Source organism: Orcinus orca, chromosome 18, assembly GCF_937001465.1.
Source record: "Orcinus orca chromosome 18, mOrcOrc1.1, whole genome shotgun sequence".
NCBI classification, from domain to species: Eukaryota; Metazoa; Chordata; class Mammalia; order Artiodactyla; family Delphinidae; genus Orcinus; species Orcinus orca.
Genome location: NC_064576.1, coordinates 32,220,259 through 32,242,594, shown reverse-complemented (window position 1 = coordinate 32,242,594; position 22,336 = coordinate 32,220,259). Strand labels below are relative to the sequence as shown.

Here is a 22,336-nt window from a genome sequence, read left to right as displayed (position 1 = left end):
TCACTCACTACTTCTGCCAATAATCTCTCTCAAGGTCCACAAGCATTTCAGTTAGTATTTAACCAGCATTTAACCAACCACTTCTTACTAAGTGCCTAGCGTGTGCAAGGCCTCACACTTACCTGGTTGGACTAACTCCCATGGTTCCAGATAACTTGCCTTTTATTTCAGTGAATGTCACTTAACAAAAAGAAAACAAACCCTGCAGTTAGCCAGGTTTCTGAAAAGTGAAGTCACAGTATAATTATCATTCTTTTATGGTATGTTTATGTTCCAGGACTCTAACTCCTGTGTTCTTTGTGATTTCTCGGAAAGTTTCAGGGACATTTCAGCATCACAAGTGCCCCTTAGGCAATCCACTTCATAAAGGGTTCAAACAAATTACATATTTCTATATGTGTGTCATTCTTTTTGGTTCATACTTAACTGTTTTGAAATTTTCTTAAGAATACCTTTTTACACGATTTTCGTATACACATATGTACTTAAATTTTACAGTCAGAACAGTCAGTATGACTAAAAAAAACAAAAAGTGTGTGGGTAAGTTAATTTTTCTTTAAATGAAGATGTAATTATTTCTCAGATTCATACATTTCTCATCGTAGTGGTGCTCTTCAAGTTCAAGTTTGTTTTTGATTTCCTAGATGTAAATGTATATTTTAAAGACAGTTATTATAGTGGAAACCTAAAACACATACAGTATAAGTCATATTTTCCCTATAAAGTTTTAGAATGTTTATTTTTTCCATATAAAGGTATGTGAATTTAGGTCTGAGGAAATTCAGGGAGTAAACTATTGCAAAAAATACTCATTTGTGAATGTTGAATTTAAATATACTTTAAGTATGACAAAACTAAACCTACTGTATAAAAGTAGTAATAATATCTTGAGTTTTTATAACTTCTTCCTACCAAAATGTTTTAAAATTTTTCAGCCCAATTATGTTATACTAAAGTGTCCCAAGAGCTCTGTGATGGTCTTATACCCATTTGACAGACGCAGCAACTGAATGTTCCCTCTCCTCAATTTTGAATTGCATAAAAGATACAAATTTTTTTAGATTGTACTCTGTGGACCTCTATGTTTATGTGGACTTATACAAAACTTAGTAGAACTAGGTCAGATTATTTTGATTTTATAAGTATTTTGGCTTCATTTTTCATCTTTTCATCATCAGCTTTAAAATTACAAATATCTCTGTTGTGTCCTGCAAGTAAAATTCTGTCTTGTGTGAAACATTCTATCTCATCATAAAAATACTTCATCTGTGTATATATGCTCTTTTAACTTTTTTCACATCACACTTTCACATCTATTATGTATCATACGGACCTGTCATTTTCTAGTTTTTGTTTTTGCTTTTTTTTTTAAAGAATGAAATGTGTATTTTTCCCACTACATTTTAGAAGTTTGGTATGTTTTCTTTTAAATAGTAAGTACACTTCTCTGACCCTTTTTTATCAGTAAGGAACAAGTAAATGACCTCTTGCTATCATTTCTAACCCTGTGTTTTTATGACTTCTAGAATAGCAGCAGTTTATAACAAACCAAACAATTCTAGGGTATAAGGAAACACGCAAAACAAACTGCAAAGCTATTAAAGTAAGTCTCTGGAAATATGTTGGCCAGGAGAGATTATTAACAATGAAGTGAAATGATTATGGTCTTATTTGGCAGTATTTTAATTTAAACTTAACAAATCTATATCCCGTATGAAGGAGCTGACACTGAGGGAAGGCAGGGAATACAACACGGAGAAGGTACAGGCACTGGAGTGAGTCACGCTCTGGCCACCAGTGCTCAAAATGGAGGATAGAGTCTGGAGTCTGAAATTGATGATGGAAATCAACAAGAACATGCGTCAAAAACTGTCCGATTACACTGAAGTAGTAAAGGCCAGACAGCAACTAGATGAATACTGGTATAGAAGGGAAAGCCAGGCACCAAGAGGACGTGAATACCAGAAGGCAAAGCAGTTAGAAGTCCAAGGTACTATTCAGTAATCAGATGAGTGAAAGGGTCTGCGCAAACCAGTCAGAACAGAATCAAGGTGCCCACACTTGTGTTTTAAGTCAACAGTCGCAGCAGATTTCAGTTCAGAGGGGCCTACTTCAGTGTGTTACTGCTAGCTTCCTCTACCTTCCGCTGTTGAAGATGACCTTAAGATTATATCCAAATTTAGGAAAGAATGTTGTAGGTGATTAGGTACGTCCCCTAGGCTATGACAGCACGGTTGTGTCTCATTCACCAAACACTTGAGCTCTCACTAAGCTTTCAGTGGTAGATAGGGTATGACTCCAAAAATGTTTGTCATCTGAAATGCATTAGAATAAGCAGTAGATAAGCCTAACTTCCCTCTGCTCTGGTCAAGACTCCTTTCTTTATTCTGTCCTAGGCCCAAAACTTTGACTACTAGGAGATAATCAGAGGAAAATAATCAAGATGATAAAAGAATTCTTTTCAGTCATAAGAGAGACTAATGGATTGGGGGTGTTTAGAGAAGAAAAGACTTAGAGAGATACAAGAAATTCAAAGTAGGCAGAAATAGACTTGCGATACATCTCTGCAAAGGCCGAAATTAAAACCTAAGGGTAGATATTATAAGGAGACATGTTTTGTTTGCTTTGTTCAGGTGTTATTGCTGTTGTTCTGCTTTGTTTTGTATAGAGGTTAAATAACTTGAAGGTCCCTTCCAAACCTGAAATTGCGGCTATCAAAGGCCTTGACAGAAGGCATCCGCATTACTGTGTACATAACGTCTAAATAATGACACCTTTGAACCCATTTGAATCCTGATTTCATTTCTTAATAGCTAATGAATCTGGCTTTTTTTTTTTTTTTTTTTTTTAATTTTTGGCCGCATTGCGTCTTCATTGCTGCACGCGGGCTTTCTCTAGTTGCGGCGAGCCAGGGCTGCTCTTCATTGCAGTGCATGGGCTTCTCATTGCGGTGGCTTCTCTTGTTGCAGAGCACAGGCTCTAGGTATGCAGGCTTCAGTAGTTGTGGCACGTGGGCTCAGTAGTTGTGGCACATGGACTTAGTTGCTCCACGACATGTGGGATCTTCCTGGACCAGGGCTCAAACCCATGTCCCCTGCATTGGCAGGCGGATTCTTAACCACTGTGCCTCCAGGGAAGTCCTTGGCTATATTTCTTAAAATCTTCTAAACCTCAGTTTCCTTATCTTGAAAATTGAAGTCATATCTACCTCTTGGTATTTGGGAGAGGATTAAATTTTTATGTAAAATACTTAGTGCAAAGCCTGGCACATAGTAAATACTACATGAATGTTAATTTGCCATACAAAATCTGTTTTGTGTATTGTTTAGAATATAGTGCCATTGACATTCAAGGTGTATTTTTACTTCTTCAAAAATCATACATTGAACTATGTTAAAAATTTGTTTTGATAATATTAATAATTTAAAATTCTCATTGAGCACTTAGAGTATTGATAGATGACTTTGAAATAAATTTACATTTTCTTTTAAACTATAGTGTTAGATATGATAATGATATTGTGGGGTTGGGTTTTTTTAATCTTTATCTGTTAAAAATCTCTACTGAAGTATTTACAAGTGAAATGATCTGAGGTCTGAAATCTGCTCTAAAATATTTCAAAATAACTAGAAAGGAAGTAGATAAACAGTGTTGACAGAACATTATGGCAGTTCCTCAGATGATTAAGCATAGAGTTACCATATGGCCTAGCAATTCCACAACTAGGTTTATACTCAAGAGAAGTGAAAACATGTCTACACAAAAACTTGTACATGAATGTTAGATGTTAGCAGCATTATTCACAACAACCCAAATGTTCACCAGCTGATGAATGGGTAAACAAAATGTGGTATAGCCATACAATGGAATATTACTTAGTCATAAAAAGAAATGAAGTACTGATAGATTTACAACATCGATGAACCTTGAAAACACTATGCTAGGTAAAAGAAGCTGGTCACAAAAGACCACATATTATATGATTCCATTTATTTGAAATGTCTTGAACAGAGAAATCGACAGAAACAGAAAGTCAATTGGTGGTTGCTTAAGGTTGGGAAGTTGAGGACCAGATGGGATAGAGGAGTGATTGCTAGAGGACTTGGTGTTTCTTTCTGAGGTGATTTAAAAAAAGTTTTAAAATTGTATGCTTTAAATGGATAACAATATGGTATGTGAATTGTATCTCAATAAAGCTGTTTGAAAAAAATGATACTGACAAAATGTTGATAATGATTAAAGTTGGGCAATAGACACTGGGGGCTCACTATGCCATGCTCTCTTCTCTTTGGATCTTTGAAAATTTCCATAATAAAATGTTGTTTGAATACTCTTTTAGATGAAGTTTAAACCTCCAAAATATGGATGTACTTGGTTTAAAACAAGGTTGGTTTCTACCTTGCATTAGCTCAGGTAGGAAAGATGCACAGAATTCTGACTTGACTGCCAGATACATTGTTACTCCTCTAGAAAAGCACTTACATTTAACCTCCAGTGGAGCACATAGTTTGCATTATACTTGTCAGAGCTATTTTCATCAAGAAATGCCATCTATGTGTCCCCTTGCCAACATCTTTGCAGAGTTTACAACTTTCAGCAATTTATTGGCATCAACTATGCAATACTCTTAAGCAGCTGCTCTGCAGTTGAGCTGTTTTAATATGCCACCCTCTATGCAAATAGTTTATATTAAATGGCCAAGATATGTGCTTTTGGATTCAAGAGAGCAATTTATCTCTTTTATAGAGACTGTATAGTAACAGTCATCATCTTCATCATCATCATTATCTGGAATTTTCATAAGAATGTCCTTAACTTTTCCATTTTGAAGAGTACTGTACTGCAATGTGCTTTTTATTGTTTTGTTTTAAGTTTCAATTGTGTAATCAGATGCGGTTCTACATTTGTTCGTTTTAATGAAAGTTTCCTTCATTCTTGAAGTTACTGTAATTGTCTTATGTATTTGATATACTAGAATTATAAGATATATACTATTAGGTTTTTGAAAATCACTATAAAAGCATATCAGAATTAATGAATATTATTATAAATCAAACTGTTATAGAAGAGTGTTTAAAGGTCTCATACAAGTGGTAAAAGGAAAGAATTTGAGGCATGGCACTTTTGCTGTATTTGAATTTTATAATGAACAAGTAATGCTTCTATAATTTTAAAAAGCAGGAATTTAAAAAGATATTTTGACAAATGGCTTTCTAAATTAATGGAACATTTGCCAGGAATAGACTAAGACTGCCAAAACAAAGGGGCCACATATTAGGACACTCCACATTTTGTCATTTTGGACAAGAGAGCCTACTTTCCACCTGAGGACCCTAGAGTGGAGCCTGCTTGACAGATTTTCTTATCCACATATCCAGAGATTGTACTCAACTGTCTCATTCAGATGAATGGCCCATAGCAGCAGAAAGAAAACATTTAATCTGTTCCTTCATTCATAAATTGGAACACACAACCAAAGACCGTCAGAAACTGGAAGAAAATTAATAGCACAAAAGGGAAAAATCACAATAAACAGAGAAACTGACTCCCTTCTCCAGAGAAAACAAAAATTTCTGTAACAGAAAAGAACTTACAAAGTATTGTAATTAGTTTCTTCAGAAAGATTTGAGGAAGTAGTATTTACAGAAAATAAGCATTATTCAGAAAAAGTTTCTGGTGTTTTCAAAAATTGCTAAAATCAAAATCATGAAGTTATTATAAGTAAGTAAAAATGCCAGTAGAAGGATGTCAGGAAAAGCCACTGAACTCTCCTAAAGCTTAGAAAAAGGTAAGAAGACAGAAATTAACAGGGAAAAGCTAAACAATATCAACAATTCCAGAGAGAAATAAAATACCTGCAAAGAAATAAAGATCAGCTTGGCCTCATAGTTCCTAGAAATTTGACTTTAGAAGATAGAGATGTAACACGGTCAAAGTTCTGAAGGGAAGCACAGTACTTTACCACAGTACCCTCTCTCATGAAATTACTAGATTGTTTGCCATCAAACGACAGAAAGAGAGCAATGCAAGAAATAATGGAACATGCCAAGATGTGCAATAAAAAGAAATTTCAGAATAACAACTGTGCAGCTGTCTTAAAAGAAGTCAGTACAAAATTGATCCCAGCAAACAGTATGATTAAGCTAGATAATCTTAGGTAATATGGAAAAAGACATATACTAGTTCCATCAATGAGGGAAAAAAAGGCAAGAACTCTTAAGAAGAAGGGGGGGAAAAGTCTCTATGAGAAAGTCAGGGCCCAAGTAGGAATCTAAGTAAATGGCATGATTTTGAGCGATAGATGCAATGTAAGAAAAAGAATCCAGTTGAACTTGATACCTGAAACATTTTCCTTTGAACATCACAGGTTCCTTTTCTGTGGACCTAATCACACTCTCTGCTCTGCAGTGAACAGTATTTATAAATCATTAAACAGTAGTACAAATAACCCTGCTGACCAATCACAGAAGGACAGTTAGAGAACAGAGAAAAGCAGAACCAAAAGCTAGAGAAATGACATGTGAAAGTCAAGTCCAAACAATAAGAGCAGACTCTTAATAGGAGGCGGAGCCAGCAATCAGGAGGCAGACAAGAGAACGTGGCAAGGACCAAGCCAGATTTCAAGATGACTTAATCCTAACAAAGGATCCCATTTTGTAGTGACAAGTTTTTCTGGTTCTTGTATGTTATGTTGGTTTATTTTTGTTTGCTTTGTCAATATGCAAATTGGGATTTTGTGAATCACAAACATTTCATTGTAATAGTAACATCAACTAGGGAAGGACAATTTATGCCAAAAATGTAGGTAAAAGAAATATTAAAATATTTTCATGGTAAGGAAGATTCAGTATCATAAAAGCCAGTTGTAAGTTGTTGTTTTTTTAATTCAACATAAACCCACCCATATCCCTAAGAACATAGCCCAAAAAAACCCTCAATCATTAAACGTTAAAACGGTGTGACATGGGTGCATGAATAGACAATTGGAATAGAATTTAAAAGTCCAGAAATAAATCATACACTTATGGAAATTCAGTATATGATAAAGATAACATCTCAAATCAGAGGAAAAAATTGTCTCTTTAGTACATGATGTTGTTATTACAGAATAGCCAAGGGGGGAAAAATGCTGAATCCACACCTTTCACCATAAGCCAGGATAAACTTCAAACAGATCAAAGATCTAAATGTTTGAAAGAGAAAAGAAAAAGAAACCATAAAGTAACTTGAGGAAAATGGAAGAAGGAAACATGGGAAGACCATAAAATTAAGGATTGCCATGTTCAGCTACATCACAACCAGAAAGTTCTGCACAGGAAAAAAACAAAAGAAAATAAAAAGCATAAACAAAGTCAAAAAAAAGATTAAAAGGGAAGAAAAACTGCCGTTCATATTACAGATAAGAGCTAATGTTTCTAACATGTAAAGAGCGCCTTGAAATGTAAAAGAAAATGACCGGTCACCCAGTAGAAAACTGAGCCAAGGATATCAACAAAAAAGGAAATACCCTTAAACAACTGAAAAGCTGCCCACCCTTACAGCAGGAGAAAGGCAAAATAGACATACCCAAACACTTATCAGACTGGCAAAAATCCAAAAAGGTAACACAGACATACATTTTATCAATTAGGAAACTGAAGCTCGTTCAATCAGAGTAGATTGCTTAAGTTTACACAGTTAATAACAGAGTCAGGAATAGATGTGTCTTTGACTTCTAACCTCATACTAAAATATCTCCACTACCTATGCTTGGCTTTCTGTGTGCTCAGTCTGTGGTGGTATCGTGGATACTATTTGATGTTAAAGTGGAATTTTCTTTGTTCAAATTTACAATTGATATAAAAGAGATCATCTATATGACCAAACATAATAAAACTGAACAGAATTGTTCTGCATGTTATTTTGGTGTCCATTGTAGCTGTGTATTATCCTAATAGGAATTTTACAGAATTCTGTTGCTTTTTCAGTGTTCTTTACTTAGATTTCAAAAACCCATGCTAACATTGTATAATACTATCAGATGAACAAAAGTGGTACTGTGACAGCATGCTAAGTTGGGGTGATCCTAGTCTAAATAAAGCAAACCTGTGAATTTCCCTTCTGTCTCCTGACCAGCATCAGGGGTGATCTGCTTCCTGTAACTGTTCCTATACGAGCAGCAGGTGAAGCCAGAGAACAAAACTGTGGCCTCCTCTTGGGCACTCAGGAGCCAAAGCCCTCTGCCTGGTACCCCACCAACTCCTTCCTTTTCTTCCTCCTCAGCCTTGCTCTCCCTCCCTTCCCTTCTGCCAGGAGGTATGATCCCCTTGACCTTATTTATCTGTAATAGAGTGGTAGGTTGTAATAGAGGAAATTTTTGCCTATTATTTTATTTTCTCTTCATGCCAAGGCACAAAAGTTACGGCTAGTAAAAAGAGGTTCTTTCAGATAAAAAGTGTTTTTTTGATAGGCTGAGAGACCGTCATCTCCCCTCTCCCCTCTACTTATCGTGTGGTAAGTAAAGAAGGAGCTGAAATCTACCATAACACAAGACATGTTTAACATTAAATCAGTGGTATATACTTCACTAAAGGGAAGCATGTAAATGAAGTAACGATCTCAAAAGCAATGAGTCCTCAAAAGGGTCAAATAAAAGTGTATCAGATTGGCAGTTTCTGAAGGTAGACACATCCTCATGTGCATTGGCCAAGCCAGCCTCAGTCCTGCAGAAATGAGAAAGTGGATTCTGGCACCATTTCTTCCAGCTCCTCTCTCGGCCCTGAGGTTTATTGAGACTCTGTGACTTAAACTCAACAGCTCTGTTTTAAAATACCCACTCAAGCTAGATGGTTCTAAATAGAACTAATGACAGCCAGAAAAAAAAAAAGGCCTGTAGGAACTTGCTCTGACACAGAGCTGATGTCTATAAACAGATTAGTAGAAGGGAGCAGAACATCTTTCTGTAGCCCTAACTTTTGTGTCTTGGCATGAAGATGCAATAAAATAATAGGAAAAAATTACCACCAACACAGCCTACCACTGTTGTACAGATAATAAGGTAAAGGAGAGTTCAGTCCGCCCTCTCTCCATATTCTTGTGTTTGATTGAATCAATTTAGTACTTAAGCATAAATATCCACTAGTTAGTGTTTGGTGCTAAAGGTTTGACTATGGGGGAAAATAAAAGACAAAAAAGACTTGGAAGAGGGAATGAGTGGAAATTTTGATCCGGGTTCTTCAAGAAGTTCAGCGTAATGAATTCTTAGTTCAAACAACGACTGATAAAGCTAACTCAGGTTTTCATTTGTAAAAGAAGAGGGAATAATATGTTTTGTTTTGTTTTTACTGAAGTCTAGTTGATTTTCAATGTTTCAGGTGTAGAGCAAAGTGATTCAGTTTTATATATATATATATATATATATATATTCTTTTTCAGACTCTTTTCCCTTACAGTTTATTACAAGATACTGAAGACAGTTCCCTGTGGTATACAGTTGGTCCTTGTTGTTAATCTATTTTATATATAGTAGTCTGTATCTGTTAAGCCCAAATTCCCAATTTATCCCTCCCCGCCTCCTTTCCCTTTTGGTAACCTTAAGTTTGTTTTCCATGTCTGTGAGTCTGGGAATAACATGGTTAAAGAAATCCTGAAGCTATGTTAAACTTACTGTTTGAACTGCTGATTAATAGGCAAGAAAAAAATTTTTGGACTCTTTTTCACTTGCATCTTCATGTAAGACTTCAAAAGGAAATAGAATAGTTTAAGAGGCAGAAGAGAAGTTAAGTGCCTAAATAATGTGCTTATCAAGCATGTGTAGAGAAACTATGGGGGAAAGTAGCTATGCCAGTGGTTCCCAAATTTGTTAGAATCACCTGGGGATCTTTAAAAAATTTCAGAGCCGAGGCCACACCCCAGCCCAATTATCTCACAGTCTCTGGGGGTGGGACACAGGCATCAGTTGTTTTAGAAGCTCCACAGGTGATTACAATGTGCAGAAAAATTGGGGAACCACTAGGCTACAGAATAATACTTTTTTTAATTGAAGTATAGTTGACAATACCATGTTAGTTTCAAGTGTACAGCAAAGTGAGTCATTTATACATATGTTTTTTCAGATTATTTTCCAAGATGATGAATATATTTCTTTATTCTGTTCAGTAAATCCTTGTTGCTTATCTCTTTTATGTATAATAGTATATGTCTGTTAAACCCATGCTCCTAATTTATCCCTACCCCCTTTCCCCTTTGGAATGATATATTTATCATTTAACGGTATTAATGACTATGAGATTCATGTGCATAATTATTGAATATTAATATGTCGTTTTTTCACAACTTTCCTCATTTATATAATGTAGTAATTGCTTCAAATGTTTTTTCTACTTCAAGAATAAAAATAAATATTTTAACATCAACATTATGAGTCTGCTTGTTAAAATCATACTTCCATCTTCTATTTTCATACACAACAGGAATTGGCAGCAATGAAACAGATTATCATTAATATGCATAGTAAGCGTTCTGAGGACAACTTGCTTTTTACTAAAATGGAATCCAAAACTGTGACAGGAAATCAGAAATCAAAGACTTTGAATGTGCCTAGAGAACATGAAGACAATATATTTATACCCAAACCAACACTCTTTGTAAGTACAATAAAAATTAACTTAGAATGTTAGTGTCTCTTATTTTTACTAAATATATTTTACTTAAATTTCTTTCCTCTCATAGTGGTTTCAAACTAACTTTAAAAGGTCTGTATTTATCCTTTTTCTGAATGTATATGTTACCTATCTTAACAGTTGATAGTTGGGGTTTATATTTCTAGTTAACATATCAGACTTGCCTAGGAATTAGCATTACTCTAGCACTGTCCTCCTCCAGTCTCCAGGGACGACTTATAAATGAATCAGAAAGACAGCCTTGATTTGACTGGTTTACAGCACGATCTCTCAGTTTTCAGTAGGATGTAGCTGACTGAGGTCATACCTTGTTTGAAAATTTTTCTCTTGTATATAAAAGAAAGTTTACTGTAGAAAAAAAAGAAAAATACAGATAAGCATAAAGAAGTTTGTTTGTTTGTTGTTGTTTTGCCGTGCCTTCTGGCTTGCAGGATCTTAGTCCCAGCCCAGGGATTGCACCCTGGGCCCTCGGCAGTGAAAATGCCAACCAGAATTGCCTGTTTTGGTCATTTTAAATTTGCATAAGAATAAAAGGGATGCAAAATATCACCCACCCCCTCTTATTTGTAAAATAATATATTTTGCTTTGAGTTTTCTTATAAAGTATAAAACCAATCGTATTAACATAAACTGAAAAACTGAAATGCATTATTAGGTAAAAATGTATGTGCCCGGAAATTAGTCGAAGAACAAGAAATTAGAAAAATTTGGATTAAAATAGAAAATAAATTAGGAAATATTGAAAATGATGTTTTAACAAGTAATAAGAATCCAAAGGCAACAGAATCGAAATAGGAGTAACCTCATTAAATAGTTCACTTTACTTCAACATGGTTTCCCCTCCATACCTTAATTTCTCAGAAGAAACATTTCTACCATCTGAACATAGAGACTCAAAACCAGAAAGATTTTCTGTATGATATTCTGATTCAGTGAGTCCCCAGAATCTTAATTTTTTTTTAACTCCCTAGATGATTATAATAATCAGTCAAGTATGGGAACTTCTGATCTAAGCTATTTCATTATACATTCAGAACATGCTACTCAAGATCAATGGGATGTGAGAGCTTGCTTGGTGATTACATAGTTCAACCTCCTTTTTTAAAAAAAATGACAGAGTTACAGTCTAAATGAAATAAGGGATAATTATCATAAGGATCCTCGTAGCAATACAGGCTGAGCTAACAGGGTGGAGAACACAGGAAATCGAGATTGACCAGCCTGGGTACAAGGCAGCTCTATGGATTTCCACAGCTGAGTGCATAGGTCTTTTCCTCTAGTGGTACTTCAGCTTCCCTATGTTTCTCTCCTGGTGTCTGCTTACTCATGTTTTCCAGTTCCTCATCAACTTGCTCACAGCCCCTTGTCTTGAGACGTATTTCTATGCATCCTTTCCCTAATCTCCTCTCTTATAACCTAGTTCTTCCTGTATTTTCCAAAAGCAAGTTTAATTGGCCCAGCTTCTCCTTGTTGGCAGATACCCCTTGTGGCAAGACTAGTTAAGGTTATTAGCCAGCCTACTGAATGGCTGCCCTTACCTGTGACCAAGGGGTCACAGGGTACCAAAGAAAGTTGCCTAGGGCTATTTATTCAGAAGGGCCATGGCTAGGCAAGTTTGCCTCAGAAAGTCGGCTAAGATTGTGACAGACAGTGTGATGTGTCTATTATTATATTATAATCTACAAGAAGAGAGAAGACTGAATACATAGATGCTAATGGAAAACGTAGGATTGGTGGAAAACCGCAAGATACAGCCACATACTTAAAGCCTATCACACTCCCTGATCTGCTTTTCTGACCCTTCTCTGTTCCAAGCAATGAACTATTCCTTCTGACCCTGACCTCCTACATTTCTGACTTTAGCTTGGTAACCTGATTCTGATATTCTGAAATCCTGTCACCAGTACATAAGTAACAGATTTCTCCAGTATCTCGAGATAAGGTTCTGCAATGAAAAGAAAATGAAGAAGATTTGAAATATGAAGTATTAATTGGGTAGTTTTTATTTCCTTCTTTATGCTTACCTGTATTTTCTTTTTTTTTTCTATAATAAACTATCTTTTGTATACAAGAGAAAATTTTTCAAAAAAGGTATGATCTCAGCTACATCCTAATGAAAACTCAGATATCGTGCTGTAAACCAGTCAGATCAAGACTGTGTGCTAATACTGCAGAATTAGGAATGGGAACCGACTAGGTCACCTGGGGCAAGTCATTTAAATGCCCTGAATTGGGTTTTATCTATAAAATTAGGAGGGAGATTACATGAAATGAGGGCTGGACTTCTTTTATACTAACGTCCATGATTCTCTTAAGGCATCCTAATTTTTACGGTTATTATTTTCAGTATTTTCAATTTTCCATAATAGTGCTTTTCTTACGTTTTTCTCTCATCTTGTCAATAAGGAATTTATGGTGCAAATATTTGAAAGTAAGATCTAATCATTACATAATCTTATGGTTTTATAGCTAAAATGGAAACATTTCTAATTTACTTCCAGATCCTTTGGCTGATATTATCTGCTGTTGGTATTTTTCCCTGATATTCAATTCAATGATAGAGAGATGGATCGATGGATGTGTGTTTATATGTGCACTGAAAATATGAGGAAGACACACAAAGCCCCTGTTAAATGGGCAGTGGGGTGAACGTAGAGCTGTGTTATGTTACAGAGGAGGAAGGGGAGAAATAAAAGCTTGAGACATTTTTCTTTACATATTTGTATAATCATGTGAATGTTTTGCAGTGCTCATGTGATATTTACATAAGAAAACCCCAAAAGGTGTATTTTATAGAAAATCTCTGACTGTTGAAATCACAGATGTGGGAGAATTGTTTTTCAGGCATTCGATGCACCAACAAAGACTAAATTGAACCACAGAATGTAAGTGCTTTGAGGATAGAAGCTGTGTTCCCATTGCCTTACATAGCACATGATCAAAGCAGGTACTCAATAAATATCTGGTAACACAGCATTAAAAAAAAAAAACAACAGTTATTTGCCTCCCCAGTTTAGTTATCTTCTTAACCATTAAAACTCTTAACTGTGTGGGGAACTTTAGTGTTGAACTAAATGAACTCCAGGGAGAGTGAAAGCAGCAACTTCCAAGACCATGGTCTTGGAAGGAAATACAAACTACTTTAAAGGAAATATAAACTGCTATGGAAATTCAAAGAAAGAAGAGATAATGTGATGTTGATGGACTCCAGGAAAAGAAAGTATTTGAGGTTGACCTTGAAGAATGTCTAGGATTTGACAAGGACAATAAGGGTTAAAGAGTGAGAAATTCCAAGGGCAGAGAGTATAATATTCACAAAACATTTTCTAATTTGTGTTCCTTTTCATTATTCAAAACTAGGATGTTTAATAATCTAGACTTTATTCCTCTCTTACTACATTCTTATGCCTGACTTCAGTCATTCACCACTTAACACTTTTCCTTAGGAGAAAAGGAAAATACAGTGGATAGGATATACCTGGAGTAGTCAAATTCAAAGAGGCAGGAATTAGGATGGTGGTTACCAGGGACCAGGGGGAATGAGGAGTTATTGTCTAATGTGTGCAGAGTTTCAGTTATACAAGATGAAAAGACTTCTGTGGATGGATGGTGGTGATGGTAGCACAGCAATGTGAACATACCCTATGCCACTGAACTGAACTGAACATACCCTATGCCACTTAGAAATGGTTAAGATGGTAAATTTTATGTTATGTGTACTTTACCAAAAAAATTTTAAAATTTAAACTGATAGGTTATAAAAAGCAGTGTTTCTCATTATTCATAAAGAAAAGTTTATAACTTCATTAAAATGGAATTTAGCAGTTATTTGTAATATACTTAATATAATGAATACAACTCATTGGATGTCTTAAGACACAGGGTGCCGCCCTGGGATAGCATTACCACAGAGCATGTCCTAACTCTGTGCCACCTCACATTTTTCACATTATAACACACATAGAAAAGTATAGCATTTGTATGGCACACCAGGTAAATGAACTTTGCTGGTAGATTGAAGGGGCTCCAGCCATGTCTAGGAGCTGAGGGAAGCAATTGCTCTTCATACCTCTAATGCTTTGTCACATTTGTTTTGAAGCTCTGGTCTCACTTTCTCTTTTCTTCTTCTTTTTTTTTTTTTTTGAATATTTATTTATTTATTTGGCTGCATCGGGTCTTAGTTGCGACACGCGGGCTCTTCGTTGCAACGCCCAGGCTTCTCTCTAGTTGTGGCGTGCGGGATCCAGAGCACGCAGGTTTAGTTGCCCCACGGCATGTGGAATCTTAGTTCCCCGACCAGGTATCAAACCCACATCCCCTACATTGGAAGGCAGATTCTTAACCACTGGACCACCAAGGAAGTTCCTGGTCTCACTTTTTCATGTTGAATCTAGATTTATCTGACCAGAACATGCTCAGACCTCAAGATAGCTAGCTATGTACATTTACATTTTTAAAAATAATTTTTCAATTTCGAGTCTCAGGAATACTAATTGCAGCCTCTTCCCGGTGTAATATAGCTCTAAGCTAAATTAGAAATAAGGAATTTTTTTGTGAGCGTGGAAGTAGAGCCGTGAGGGCTGAATGATCTGGGGCAGTTTCTCTTTTTGTCACTTTGTTGGTAGGAAAGCTGGGTCAGCTCTCTTAGACACATTTTAGTTGGGCCCTGCCTCTGAGGAATCATAAATATTTATTTCCTCAATTCCTAGCTTATATCGTTTTTTTAAAAAAACAAGTAATTATATCTACTAGACATAGTATTTCTTTTCTTTAGAGAAGTGGCGCTGGTTGAACACTAATAGATTCTTAATTTCTAGCTCTTTTTCTAGATTCCAGGAATAATCCACCAGGCTTATTATGTCTGCATTTATCAGTCAGCATTCTTTCTCAATACGTTATAATCCCCAAGTTATAGATTAATGTTTCAGTTGCCTGCTTATGAATGACACAAAAGTACCCATCTTATCAGTTATTTATCTCCCAAATCACACTGGAACAGTAAACTACTTCTGGTTGCTTTACAGTTAATCCTGTCATTTGTTTTTATCACAGCCCTCTGAGCTCTTTCCTACATCTGGAATACAATTTACTTCAGGGCCTGTTAACACCACTAATTTGTGCTGTTTCTTTATACAATTACAAATATAATTAATCTAAACCAGCACATAAAAATTAAAGCAATGTTCCCAATATAAACGCTCACTTTTAAGTAATTTGTATGTCTAACATCACGTCATATATATATGTGTGTGTGTGTGTGTGTGTGTGTATGAAAAATATATTATGAAAAGGGTTTCATACCATGGAACCTATGAAAGTCTTAAATTCAAAAAAAAAAAAAAAACAGAAGTGTGAAATAGTCAGAAAATAGGGCCCTCTTCAGTTAAAATATTAACTCTGTTAATAACTGCATAGACATTGGGACTTCCTTGTTGGTCCAGTGGTTAAGACTCCACGCTCCCAATACAGTGGGCATGGGTTCGACCCTCTGGTCGGGGAGCTAAGATCCCACATGCCATACAGCGTGGCCAAAAAAAAAAACTAAATAGGCACAACAAAATTTGTTACCCGAAGCACCATCTTATAGGTAGAAAGGGTAAATAACTTTAAGATAGTAACATAAAAGAAACACTACTGTTTAAATAGGTAAAGAAGTGGAATTACCAAAATAAAAAGCAGTTAACTGTTAATCTGAATTTTTGTGCCCACTTTATTTAACAGTCATCTATCAGGAGATGGCAGATTTTTCCTTAAAGGGCAAGACAGTAAATATTCTAGGCTTTATGAGGCACATACCATCTTAATGCATATTCTGTTTGGTTTTACCTTTCTTTAAAAATGTTAAATCCATTCTTAGCAGGCAATCCATACAAAAACAGACCATGGATCATAGTTTGCCATTCTGTGCCCTACCTTAATGCTAGTTGCTCAGTACTAATCAGGAGTTGGTAAAGGCTTAGAAACTTCCAGTGGCTGGAACTTCGGGCCGTCACTAATGGATAGTACCTTACTGACAAAATATCTAGAAATGAAGAACGTATGTCTCACGAGAATCAGAAATCAACTTTCCAGAATCATTATTATCTCCATGAAATTTGTTTGAATTTTGGTAGTGTTTAGACATAGATACTGATGTAGATGAGAAGTTGGCCTATTCTATCCTAATGTACTTGCAGGTAACCTGAGTTTCAGACCGTAATGTGACTGAGAACAGAACTTTACCAATAGAAAGATTGAACATATCTTGAGTTCATACAACAGAATATGCTATTTTCATATCTTACTGCTTATTTTCATTTCCACTCAATAGTTGCAGTGTTACTTAGAATCATAAATACTGCCCACTATGCTTATAAAGGGCAGTGTTACCTGATTAGTTGGAGCCATATTATTACATTACTGTAGTGGCGTTTTCTTTCACATTACATAGGGGCAACTCTTGAATATAGACTCTCATGAGGCTTTATGTCTAGATTTAAATTGAACTGAGAGGCATCTGTAATAGTAAACCCAAACAACATTCATTTAAAAAGTTTATTGGGGGGCTTCCCTGGTGGCACAGTGGTTGAGAGTCTGCCTGCCGATGCAGGGGACGCGGGTTTGTGCCCCCGTCTGGGAAGATCCCACATGCCGCGGAGCGGCTGGGCCCGTGAGCCATGGCCGCTGAGCCTGCGCGTCCGGAGCCTGTGCTCCGCAACGGGAGAGGCCACAGCAGTGAGAGGCCCGCCTAAGTTTATTGGGAGTTCCCTGGCAGTCCAGTGGTTAGGACTCGACACTTTCACTGTGGTGTGCTAGGTTCAATCCCTAGTTGGGGAACTAAGATCCTGCAAGCCGCATGGCATGGCCACCAAAAAAACAAAAAAACGAAATGTTTATTGAGCACCTCCTTTGTGCCAAGCACTGTTAGAGGCAATAAAGGCATAAAACTTCCTGCCTCCACGAAACTTACATTCTTTTTTGGAGATTAGACTGTAAAGCAACAAACAAACCAAAAAATAAATTGTAGAGAAAGTGAAAAAATGACAAATGCTATGGAGAAAAAATAAAACAGGGCAGTCGATGGGTGAAGAATAGGGAGGGATGGCCTCTCTGCGAAGACGGCACTTAAATAAAGGCCCGAAAGAAGTAAAACCAAATGCTCAAGGTTTTTGAGCAGCTGAATTTTGCAAGATCTCATCATTATCTTAAAACTAAGGAAATTTTAAATGGCAGTATACCCAGGTAAAAATAGATTCCGATGGAAACTTGCTTTGCTATTAAATATGTAGGAAATGAGGTCCTACTACTCTCTTTGTTTTTTCTATTTTAGAATGTAAAATATCTAATAAAATAGGTAACTTTCTTTAACAGCAAAGTCCAGGTAGCTCACATTGGAAACAATACACTTTTTCAGTATTGCTGCATTTTTTCAAAACATTTTTTTAAAAAGCTCTTGGTATTTTTGTTTGTTTTTTATTGTGATAAAAAACATATACAGTTTACCATTTTACCCATTTTTAAGTGTACAGTTTAGTAGTATTAAGTGTATTCATATTGTTGTGAGACAGGTCTTCAGAACTTTTTCATCTTGCAAACTGGAACTCTGTATCCATCGAGCAATGCCTCCCTTCTTCCCCACCCCCACCTCTGTAGCCCCTGGCAACCCACCACTCTACTTTGAATTGCTATGAAATTGACTGTTTTGTATACCTCATAGGTGGCATCATACCATATTTGCCTTTTTGTGACTGGCTTATTTCACTTAGCATAACATCCTCAAGGTTCTTCCACGCTATATCTCAAAGCATTTTGCAGTACCTCTTATGGAATTGTCTTTTGAGTCTGTGGCACATTCTTTTGAAGCTATTCATTTATTCAAGCCTTATTCCATGCCCAGGGCCCCTGCCTCAGAGTGCCTCAGAGTCTGATCATGGAAACCGTGTGTCATATAACATGTGTGATAAATACCAAATAGGAAGCAAGTAAAAAATACTGTGAGGGTCACGTTTGTATTTTCAGACCTGGACAGCAACAGTGAAAGATGAACTAGAGGAATGGAAAGAAAGAGCCAACAGACTTTGATATCAATTCAGACAGAAATTAAGAAGGTAGCAAAGGTGGTGGTGGAGGAGAAAGACGAGGCAGATGGAGGGATAAATTGGAGGGAGTGAGAAACACCTCTATAGGAGAAACAAGGAGGTAGAAACCAACAGGCGATAATGAACATTTTAGGCTTAGTAACTATGCAAAGTTATAAACACTCCTAGGTCTCAAGGGGCAAGGAGAGGAATTAGAGCCTTCGTAGGAAACTTTGGTCTTCCATAGAAGAATTTACTACTACCAAACTATGGCCAGGCAAAGAAGGAGCTAAAGAATAGCTATCCCAACTTCTTTCTCCTCTGACCCACAAGCCCACTTTGCAGCTCATTAACTGAACCTAATCAGAAACCATAAGCCACCACTGACAGCATCCTGAGGCACAGCAGGTCTGAGGGTACCCAGAATATCCATCACCGTTATTTTTTATTCTCCTCATATTATGTGTGAAGTAACTGGTCATCAACTTGCCCGAGTTTACAAATAAATGGCTGGAGCCTGTTTTATTCCAGAGCCTGTACTTTAACCCATTATTCTGTACTGTGCTCCAGCTACAAAAAAAAAAAAAATCAACAACAAAAGAAGCATGTCATTGAGCACCTACTGCATGCCAGACACTTTTCCTGTGTGCAGAAAATACAACATGAAACAAATGCTATAACTTACTTAAGGATTAGAGTCAGTGTCTAGGAATTACGTTCCACTGCTAGTTCAGTGACTTAAGTAGATTGTTCTGGCTCTCAGATAAAAGCCTGAAGATAAGCTTTTCAGGGCTAGTATGTGGCCCTTTGAAGTCATCAAGGACCTAGGTTTCTTCTGCCTTTCTCTTCAAACCATCCTTGGTGTGTGGCCTCTGTCCTCAGAATATATAGCAGCTATATCACAATATAGCTGCTGTAGCCTAAGCCATCACATCTGCATTCCAAGCAGGAAGCAAGAGGAAATAGGGGGAAGTTACTGGGAGGAGGGGATGGAGGGCGGATGGTCTGCAATGGACCAGACACAGATTGAAGTAGCCAGGAAGGACAGTCTACCATTAAAATGCTTGTACTGTCCCTTATGAGTCTTAAGATTTCCTTTTAATATCAAAAGTTTTATTTACCTTCTACTATACATACATACATACATAGTAGTAAAAGAACTTTTAGTATCAGTTGATTGAGAAAATGCAGATATACAAATTCTGTGCCTTTTGCTTGATCTGTAGAAGTTGCTTTCATATTTTTTTGTCCACGAGCCACAGTTAAGAAAAACAGTTTACACTATGACCTAGTGAAGATCACAGTTTCTCAAAATGGAACTTATCCCTCCCCTGGCAGATCAGCTAGCATTCTGGTTTGTACTCTGGTTTCTTTTGGATTTGGTTAGGCCCTGTCACCTTTGAATTCTCTTGGAAGACAGCACCTGGCTTTTCCCTATGATTTCCTTATTTTACCCTGGAAGCTTCTTTCACCTTTAATACTAATAACTTTGGACTTTCTATTAAAGAAAAACTACTAAAGTGTTTTAATGCAGATTTGCATTTTAGAAAGATAAGCTTGGAGGGATTGTGGGTGATGAACATAATAGAAGAAAAAGCCAAATCAGAATTAGGAAATTCTTGCGGGAGTGAAGCCCAGAAATGATGAGGGCCCAAGGTAAACCTTTTGGGGTCAAGATAGAAGCAGAATAAGGAGTTTAAAAGATATTTCTACAAATGTTAGGGACTGTTTAGAATGAACGTAGCAAGTGGAAAAAAAAAAGGAGAAATCTAAGATGAAGAGGAATTAGTCATTTCTGTTTTAGATGACTGAACAAAATATGGTACCATTCACCAAGACAGAGAATATGGCGATTGGGGGAGTTCATTTTGACATACTGAATTTTACTTGCCTTTAGGCATCATGTAAAAGTATTTGTAGCTCAAGTTAGAGCTATGGTTATACAGATGGGGCTGGAGGAAGGAGGTGGAGGGTCTACTGGTATATTTGGTGGTAATTGAAGCTGCCCAAGGGCATGGCTAAGGGCAAGAGGAGCTGACCATTGATGTCACTTCTAACATTTTGTGCATCAGCTATGGCATATGAAAAAGATAAAATTGTCATAACTTATCTTACTTATCTATATGCCAATGTATATATATTTAGGAATGTGGTTCTTCATAGTTTTAAGGAGATATAAGTGGGAAAGGAGTAATTGCATGTTTGATTTATTATATTATATAAAATAAGATGTTTTGATTGGCATCAGTATCTTATATAGGGAGTTCTAAGTGCTCTATCACAGACCACCTTCCCTGCTCTTTTGTTACTACTCTGTATAGCCAGGCTCTTTTACATTGAAATGATTGAGCAGTAAACCCAAGAAGTACTCTGGTAAATACTTAGCAATGCAGAATACCCAAAGCACAATGATTGGGATCTAGAAATTCTTTACTAAATATCTATTGAGTGAATGAGTATCTGTATGTAGATAGATAAGACAACTAAAAAGAAGCTGTGCCCTTGATTTTTTTATAATTTTATTTGAAAATAGAATCAATTCATAAAATATTCGCCTCTGTAGAATATATTAAATATCGGATTTAAGCCAGAAAACACAGCTGTGTATTTATTTTAATCGACATACCAGGTGGGAGATTATTTCTGACAAAAGACAAAATCTTTGCCCTTAAGTCTCTTTCTGAATTACAAAAAGCAATTATTTACTATAATTTTACATAAAAATCCCCAATGTATATAGGTACTTAGTTATTTGAATTGTTTCTCTTCTCCTCCTTATAAGCATTTTACATAATTTTCTTTTCTTCTTCTTCTTTTTTTTTTTTTTTTTTCCTTTTTTTTTTACAGACCAAAAAAGAAGCACCTGAGTGGTCTAAGACACAAAAAATGAAGACGTAGTGTTTTGGACAGATTTGCTCTATCATTATTTACTCCTGAAGGTCTTTTTCTGATGAACAAAATTTATCTTAATCACGTACTTGACATTTTTTAAATAGCTAATTTAAAGTTTATTTTAACTGAATGTTAAATTAACAAATTATCATAATAATCAAACTACATAAAGTGCAAATATTTGGTTTTATCTATTTTGTTACAAAATAAATATTGTATACTCTACTATGATTTAAATATTGAAGCTTTCGTAATTCTTTAAGGCATTTTAAACATGTGGCTTATAAATATTTTGATTAGTTATATTGGTGAGTATTTTTCTAACTATATAAATTTTGAATTTAAATGTCATAACACAAATACCAAGACACCTTACAATTTTTAAATTAATAGTCATCTGTGAAGTCTACTAGAAGGCATTTTATATGCCCAATAATGGTGGTCAGATATCATGTAAGTGGATATGAATTGCTGATTCTTTCTTTGGGCTCTGTTTTTTCTTATATTTCATATTATTATTAACCAATACAATCTGGTACAAAGTCCGTTATTCCATTGGTCAAGTAAAAATTTGGTGGAAACTGTCTTGTTACTTTGGTCAAAACAGATGCAGTATGGACCAAATATCTAGTCTGTAAGAAAAAATCAGTAGCATTTTCTCTTTTTCTTGGCATAAAATATGCTCCATTTGTCATTCAAGAGTTACAATTTAAAAGAAAGAAGAGG

General features: G+C 36.0%; 1 protein-coding gene across 7 annotated transcripts in view; it reads left to right on the top strand.

Annotated features, from left to right (window-relative positions):
• Positions 1-22,072, top strand: part of PIBF1 (progesterone immunomodulatory binding factor 1) — a 212,718-nt gene extending 190,646 nt beyond the window's left edge. For 5 of the 7 annotated variants that reach the window (XM_049700971.1, XM_049700972.1, XM_004278500.4 and 2 more), the window contains 2 exons: positions 10,452-10,625; positions 21,566-22,072. In XM_049700971.1, the coding sequence (XP_049556928.1) occupies positions 10,452-10,625; positions 21,566-21,616 (225 nt within the window). In that variant the 3' untranslated portion in view covers positions 21,617-22,072. Of the gene's footprint in view, positions 1-10,451; positions 10,626-13,505; positions 14,269-21,565 lie in introns of those variants that run through there. The other 2 variants (XM_049700973.1, XR_004476096.2) reach the window with 2 other exon arrangements.
• Positions 22,073-22,336: the final 264 nt, after the last annotated feature.